At 40.0% G+C, this 8,404-nt stretch overlaps 1 protein-coding gene across 1 annotated transcript; it reads left to right on the forward strand.

Moving 5' to 3' along the window:
• The first annotated feature begins 973 nt into the window (after window positions 1-973).
• On the forward strand, window positions 974-2,412 carry LOC131007928 (probable LRR receptor-like serine/threonine-protein kinase At3g47570). Its single transcript, XM_057934839.1, has 2 exons — window positions 974-1,922; window positions 2,096-2,412. The coding sequence occupies exons 1-2, from the start codon at window positions 974-976 to the stop codon at window positions 2,410-2,412; spliced, it is 1,266 nt and encodes a 421-aa protein (XP_057790822.1).
• The last annotated feature ends 5,992 nt before the right edge of the window (window positions 2,413-8,404 follow it).

Here is an 8,404-nt window from a genome sequence, read left to right on the forward strand (position 1 = left end):
ATGAGTGAGAACAGATACAAAGTCTTTTGGCTACAGTTTTGAAATTATACCACATTTATGCCAAATCTCATTTTTTTTCAGGTCATATTCCCATTGAATGTGGCAAACTTAATCAACTTGAGATATTATCATTACGTATGAAGAGCTTGAATGGTTTGATTCCACAAGAGCTCTTTAACATTTCAACTCTTCAGATTGTTTCTCTTAATAACAATGCTCTGTCAGGGGTTCTTCCAACCCATTTATGCCATGCCTCTCCCTTTCTTGAAGAATTGAATCTTGACGTAAATTTCATAAGTGGTGCAATACCCAACTCTATCTCTAACTGTTCTCAACTCACAATTCTCTCACTTGCTGAAAACAAATTCAGTGGTTATATACCTACTCATCTTGGCAACCTAAGACTTCTCCAATATCTTTTCCTGTTCGACAACAATCTTACCCAGGCACCATCTTCTTCCTTCATTACTCCATTGACAAATTGCAGGTCTCTAACTAGTTTGTCAATTGGTGATAACCCACTATACGGTGTCATTCCAGCTTCTGTTGGGAACTTATCTTCCTCGTTTCAAGAATTTTATGTCCATAACTGCAAATTCAGTGGCAGTATTCCTGTTGAAATAGGAAATCTAAGCAGTTTGATGACATTAGCTTTGCAAGCCAATGAGTTATCTGGTAATATTCCATTTACTATCAAACATCTACTTGACCTTCAAGGATTAGATCTATCTGATAACATGTTGGGAGGCTCCATTCCAGATGCTATATGTGATTTATTCAAGCTAGATACTTTACTTATGAGACAGAATCAATTTTCAGGACCGATTCCAAAATGTCTGGGAATCAATATATATAGACCTATCGATGAATCAGTTGTCAAAGTTTATTCCTAGCAATATTGGGAAGTTGCAGAATTTGGTTAATTTGTCTTTAGCAAATAATAGACTAGTAGGTTCTATTCCTGTGTGTGTCTATGGGAGGTCTAGTCAGTTTGGTAACTCTTGACTTATCCTACAACAACCTCTCTGGTTCGATCCCAAAGTCTTTAGAAGCACTTCAACACCTCGACTACTTTAATGTTTCTTTCAATAGTTTAATTGGAGAAATTCCTAATGGCGGTTCTTTTAGAAATTTCACTATGGACTCTTTTAAGGGTAATGAGGCATTGTGTGGAATCTCGAAGGTCCATGTCCAGATTTGCTCTTCAGTTTCTAATCACAAATCAAAGAGGAAGAATGTGGAACGAGCTTCATTTATTATTTTTGGGGTTGTGGCTATTACCTTGCTTGTTTGTTTGGCCTTTATGGTTGTCAGATACAAAAGAAAAGAAAAGACAACTAGAGAAGTTGATGAACTGATATCCATTGTGCCAGAAAGAATCTCTTATTATGAATTGGTGCAAGCAACAGAACAATTCAATGAAATCAATTTACTTGGTACTGGGAGTTCTTGCTCTGTTTATAAAGGAATTCTTAACAATGGGAGGGATATCGCTGTCAAGGTGTTTAATATGCAGCTAAAAGGTATTTCAAGAATATTTGATGTCGAATGTGAGATACTACGTAGCATTCGACATAGAAATCTGACAAGCGTCATAAGCAGTTGCTCCAATGAAGAGTTCAAGGCATTAGTACTTGAATATATGCCAAAGGGAAACCTTGAAAAATGGTTATATTCCCACAACTATTGCTTGAATCTGATGGAAAGATTGAATATAATGATTGATGTTGCATCTGCTTTGGAGTATCTACACCATGGTTATTCAATGCCCATTGTCCACAGCGACTTGAAGCCTAGTAATGTATTGTTAGATGAAGACATGGTAGCTCATGTAAGCGATTTTGGCATAGCAAAGTTGTTATGCAATGGAGATAGTTTTGTGTTAACTACCACGATAGCAACATTGGGTTACATCGCTCCAGGTAAAGTTTCTCTACACACACACACACACACACACGCATACACACACACACACACACACACACACACACACACACATATATATATATATATATATTGATTGCACTTCACTTTCAATCAATGAAATTTTGTCTTCCTTACTACATATTACGCATCATGATTTTTGGTGTTACAGAGTATGGTTTGGAAGGGCTAGTTTCGACAAAGTGTGATGTGTATAGCTACGGAGTGATGCTAATTGAAACTTTTACGAGGAAAAAGCCTAGTGATGATATGTTTTGTGAAGATATGAGCTTAAAGAGATGGGTAGAACTCTCTCTTCCCGAGATCCCAAATGAAGTGATAGATGCTAACTTAGTCATGAATTTGGATGAAGAACAAATTGACAAGAATCTGCAGTGTATATCATCCATATTTGGATTGGCTTTGAAATGCTCTGCGGACTCTCCCGGGGATAGAATCAACATGAAACAAGCACATGCAGAGTTGTAAAAAATCAAACGCCGATTTTCTCAATGAGATTCATGTAAGCTATTTCAAAGTTTATTTCAAAGATAATATTGTTCGATTACCATTTTAGTAAGAATTTTGTTTGATACTGTGAAGTGGAAAACCTTGAACATGGAGCAGGAAGCAGCAAAGGAGTTGGAAAATGATGGCAACATGCTTTGAAGTTTGGGTAGCTCTTTAACGACATCATTTGGAGATGCTGGAGGGGCTGGCAAAATTGGGCTGTTTGATATTAATTCAAGAGATTGAAATTCAAAAGTGTTCAAAATGGAACCAAATTATTATTATTATTATTATTAAAACCTTTTTGTTGTTGTTGTTGTTATTATTGTTAGGATAATTCTATGCATAACCCCAAGTAGTATCAATGTATCATTCCTTTCAAAAAAAAATAAAAAATCAGCATTTGCAATTCTTATTTGGGCCACAAACCATGTTGTCTAGAAGCCCATCATGCACCTCGAGCCAGTCGGCCCAACCCAAATTTTCTCAAACCTACAAATATATATAAGGTCGGGATGGATTTGACACTGCAATTTAAAATAAATTAGTACGCGATGCACGACGGGCATAGCTTTGCATCAAAATTAAACAATGTAATAAATAAATAAAAGATAAATATTAAATATAGCCAAAATATAAGCAAATCAATATTATTTTTTCTTAAAAATAATTTAATAATCTACATCAATTACTCAATAAAGTACGTGAATATGAAAGCATAAAATTTTCAACTTTGTATAAAGTGTAATGATAATTGTAGTTAAAATAATTTAAATATTTATATTAATATTAAAACAAATACAAAAGAAATTATATTTGACAATAAAAAAGTACTAATAATTTGATGTTGTATTTATATGTTATATATTTATGTTACTTAAAATCTCTTAGATTTTACAGGAAATATATACAATAAAGAGATTGAGTTAATATATAGAAGTGTCCACTTTCATATAGTAAAATTAAAATTTGGCCTATGAAATAAAAACATTAAAAACTGGCCAGTTTTTGTGCAAAAGTACAAATTTACCCTCAACTAAAAAAAATAAAAAATGGCCGGCCGCATCCTTATTCTCCCTCCCTCACTCACGCATCTCCTCCCCTCTTCCCCCACCGGTGATCTCTGTCACCAATATCCACACCTCCATCGACGACCTCATCCCTGCGCCGCCACTGTAACCGAACAAACTCACGCCCGAGACGATGGATTCGGCGGCGGTGGTGGAAGTGTGCGTGCCGTGGCCATCGTCGTCGTGCGGCAATCTCGATTCCTTGGATTCATCTATCGGTGGCGTAATCGGAGGCATCGCAGTGGTTAGAGCACCGAATCTATTGATTCCGACTTCGAGCTCCAAAATTTGAAGTGGCGTTGCCGTCGATCGCCGGAGATATGGAGATCTGGAGTGCTTGAAATGGCGGCGGCGACTCCTGCGTCCTCATCGCCTTCTCCTTCTCCTACGGCCTTTTTCTCGCCGCCAGCTCCTCCTTCGTCGATTACCTCTCCTTCAACGTCCGTCTTCTCGCCTCCGACAGCCGGTGGCGCTCCGTTGACTTCAGTAAATCCGACAGGTCGGCTTGTTATTTGGATTTTGTGATGTGAAGCTCGCATAGTTTTTTCGATTTTGTTTTCCTCTCTTGCTAGTCCCACCACCAATTACCAAGAGAGAGAGAGAGATAGGTGTTGGGCCGCCTGATGGCTTTAATTATGGATGCTATTGTTCTAACCCTTCGTTTTCTGCTACTGTAGTAATCTAAGGTGAAAGAAGAAGAGATAGTCCATTTAGGAAAATTCGATGCCGCAGTTGGAACAATTTATCTTCACTTAGGCTTGTGCGGAAATGTATTTTTATGCGCCACTGAATTTGTGATTTTTAATGGAGAGATTTGATTGATTAAAGAGGAAGAGATTTTGGATAATTTATTAATGTTCTTGAATTTACAACCAGATCTATGAATTCACAACTTAATGGTCTTAAATTCACAACTTAATATACTTGAATTCACAACCTAATTTTCTTGAATTCACAACGAGATCTATGAATTCACAACTAAAACTCGAATTCACAACCTAAATTAATTATAGTTTTAGTTGTGAATTCAAACTTTAAAAACTCAAATTCACAACTACTTGAATTCACAACCAAAATAAATTGTGGTTGTGAATTAAATTTTAGTTGTGAATTCACAATAAAAAAATTATGGTTGTGAATTAAATTTTTGTTGTGAATTCGACTGGTTGTGAATTCACAACCAAAAAATTCTGGTTGTGAATTAAATTTTGGTTGTAAATTCACAACCAAAAAATTCTTATTGTGAATTTGACTATGTAGGGTTTAGGGTTTAGGGTTTAGAGTGGATTTAGGATTTAGGGTTTAGGGTTTAGAGTGGGTTTATGGTTAAGGGTTTAGGTTTTACGGCTTAGGGTTTAGAGTGGATTTAGGGTTTAGGGTTGAGAGTGGGCTTAGGCTTGTGAATTCACAATAACAAAAATCTTGTTGTGAATTCGGTTGTTTAAGGTTCAGGGTTTTAGGGTTTATGGTTTAGAGTGAATTTAGGGTTTAGGGTTTAGGGTTTACGGTTGTGAATTAAATTTTTGTTGTGAATTCGACTGGTTTTGAATTCACAACCAAAAAATTCTTATTGTGAATTAAATTTAGTTGTGAATTCGACTGGTTGTGAATTCACAACCAAAAAAATCTGGTTGTGAATTAAATTTTGATTGTGAATTCACAAACAAAAAATTTTGGTTGTGAATTCACAACCAAAAAATTTTGGTTGTGAATTCACACTGATTGTGAATTGCGGGATTTTTTAAGGGGTGATGTTTAAAGGGTAAAATGAAGTGGACATTTTTTTAATTTTTAATGTGAAGGGTATTTTGGTAACACTTGCCATTTTTTAATATTTTCTTAGTGGACAATTTTTAATTTTACAATATGAAAGTGGCCATTTTAAAAATCCACTCATAAAAGATTTTCATAATGCATATAATATATTTGATTTATGGTTTTATTTTATTATTTTCAAAAGTATCATTTTTAATTTTTCTCCTATTTGATGGAACCCTTTGTTTTTTTCCCTGAAATTATAGAAGAAACACATCATTCACATCACTATATATATATATATATATATATATATATATATATATATATATATATAGGGGAAGACTAAAATAAAAATCAAAGTTAGACTATAAAATAAGAACCATTTTCAGCCCTTGGATCATTAAGATCTACGGTTAATTCATCACCTTGTTGGCTGCTGAAATAGAAATTTTATTAAAAAGAAAAGAAAAAAAGAGAGACCAGAGACAAAGAAAACAAGCAAAAGCACCCGCAAGAAACCCCGGGTAACCAAAAAAAGAAACCAAGACTAAGAGAACATTTTAAGAGGGTCGTCCTCGTCTAAAACATCGTCATCTTCATCGTCCAACATATCGCCCCATTTTTTAGAGGCCACAATCGACATAGCATGGGCTGCATCGGAAGAGTTATCGGAGTTGATCACAAAGTTTTGCAGAATCTGTCCTCTAGACTGAGCATACTTCACTTTATTCAGGAACTCCACAGGTGAAGAAGTGTCAAGACCTGGGCCCTGCATATCATCACGGCGTGCTGAGTTTTGGAAATCCGAGGACATGCCATTCATTATGATACGACGGAGCCTGTGCTTGATAGAAGAATCAGAAACTCTCCCCTTCTTGTTGATAGCCCCTTTCGGACGCCCTCGTCTACGAGAAATGGGTCCTGTCGTCCCAGTCAAAGTGAGCAAATCGTTGTTGTCAGTCATCACAGCAAGCGGCTGAACAACCAAAGGTGCAGAAGTCCTCTCGTGTTCCTGGTCCACTACCTCAATTTGGTTCTTTTCGTCATCTGACTCAAGCTGTTCCAAATCCTTTCTATCCTGATTGTCCTGATAGATGCAAGCATCTGAAGCTCGGCCTCCATCAGATGGCGGCTTTTCCATGTTATCATCACAAACAAGTCTATGTTCATCTTGCAACTCTAGAGAAACCAACACAGCAAAGGGATTGGATGAGGTAGGATCTGAAGAAGAGTTCAGTTTCTGTCCAACCTCAGCTAAAGCTTGTCCAGCCCTTGCTGGAGATTCCTGATTTCCGGTGTAGGGACGAGGGTCAACCCTGTGGTCATCTACCTTGTACTTACCACGTTCCCGGCCCTGATGTTCCGTAAAGTCCTCCTCGATCGTGGTCGTTTTTTTCCTTCTGCATTGGTTAGCAGTATGTCCCACAACATTGCAAACGGAACAGTAATAAGGCAAATTCTCATATCGAAACTTGACAGTAAAATCGATGTCGCCACACTTAATATCTAAAGCTTCAGGGATATCAGCCGAAACATCTAACTCAACAAGAATTCTAGCAAAGTGACCCACATGAGCCTGTGCAGACTGACCATCAATCAAGATAGGCGTTCCCACTTCTCGTGCGACCCCGGAAAGAACCTCAGGGTGCCAATATTCATGCGGCAAGTTAAAGATTCTAATCCATACCTGAACAAGGGTAGAATGCGCTTTGTAGGGATCAAAATTCGGCACCCATGCCTGGAGATGTAGTATACCTGAGCGTAGACGCCAAGTCGTTTTATTGAAAGCCGCTGCCTTATCCTCGTCGGTTGTGAAATTAAAAGTGAAGAAACCTTTTCCGAGAGGATGAATCGAACAACCGGCAGACGGTTTCCAAAGCTGCTGAAGTTCTTCCCAAAGATCCGCTGCAAACCTAGGTGAATCACCTTTGCGGAGGATCAGTCGGCCGTGAATCGCATGGGCGAAACGCCGGACTTGTCGTTGGTGGAAAGAAGGGTCCAAAACAAGGCAACGCTTGAGATCCACCAACTCCGGCCGGAGGATTGAATAGTCATGAGCGGGGACGTCCCTAGGTTTGGAAACTTGCTCGGTCGGACTGCCATCCCTAGCCTTCAGCTTATCTGCAAAAGAGGCATTCGGCTGAGGAGGAGGCGACACCTTCGGAGCAGACGTGGGGGCCATCGTAGGGTTTGTTAGAGTAGCAACACCCGAACTTCGATCCAGAGAAGCGGTCTCGGAGTGCTCTCCTACAACGAAGGAGGAACGAGGAGTATTTTGGAGAAAATTTGTAGAGACGACTGGCAGATTGAGCGCACCTCTGTCGCCCGGTGAACTGAGTCCACCGGAAGCCAAAGACAGCGGCGGGAACCAACCAACGCTCGAGGGGCCATTGCCGCCGTTTGACGCCATCGGACGGACGGAAGGTCAGCGGCGTGAGGTCGCCGAGGTCGCCGTTTGCAGCCGTTCCTCCTGCAATTTATTCGGCGCCTTCGCCAAGGCCGCAGTGGAGCACGCCGAGCTCCGGACTCCGGACTGGAGGAAAGTCGACGATGAACAGATCGCGGTGGAGGACGCCGAGCAGATCGTCGATGACTCACGCCGAGCAGATCTGGAGCAGTTCGCGGTGGAGCACTCCGAGCTCCGGACTGGAGGAAAGTCTTCGATGAACAGTCGTTCGACTGCTGCTGGATCTCTCCGCCACGCCGAGCTCCGGATGGATGCGCTGCTGGATCGGCGATGAGGCGGATCGGCGATGGGCGAAACGCCGAGTTCTCCGGAGTTAAGCAGTGGCTACCTTGAATCGGCGTCCGGAGTTTGAGACTTGAGAGTGAAACTTGGAGAAGGAGGATGCTCGACGGGTGTAGAAGCCGCGGACCGGAGGCTGGAGGTGGTGCCGGGTTGGTGGCAACCGGCGGCAGGTGTAGAGGGGAACGCCGCGCAAAACGCTGCCCCTAAAATCTCATTTTGCAGAGAGAGAAGACGCTCCTGGTACTGTTCATCTCATCTCCAAAAATATCTCCCTCTAATCATTCATCACCTTGTTGGAATAATTCATGGTTCTGAGTTCGAATCCCATAGGTAGCAAAAAAATTTAATTTTCGTAATTCATACATTTGCATAGCAGATTCATGGGTGTTCTACA

The sequence above is a fragment of the Salvia miltiorrhiza genome, chromosome 2 (genome assembly GCF_028751815.1).
Source record: "Salvia miltiorrhiza cultivar Shanhuang (shh) chromosome 2, IMPLAD_Smil_shh, whole genome shotgun sequence".
Lineage (NCBI taxonomy): Eukaryota > Viridiplantae > Streptophyta > Magnoliopsida > Lamiales > Lamiaceae > Salvia > Salvia miltiorrhiza.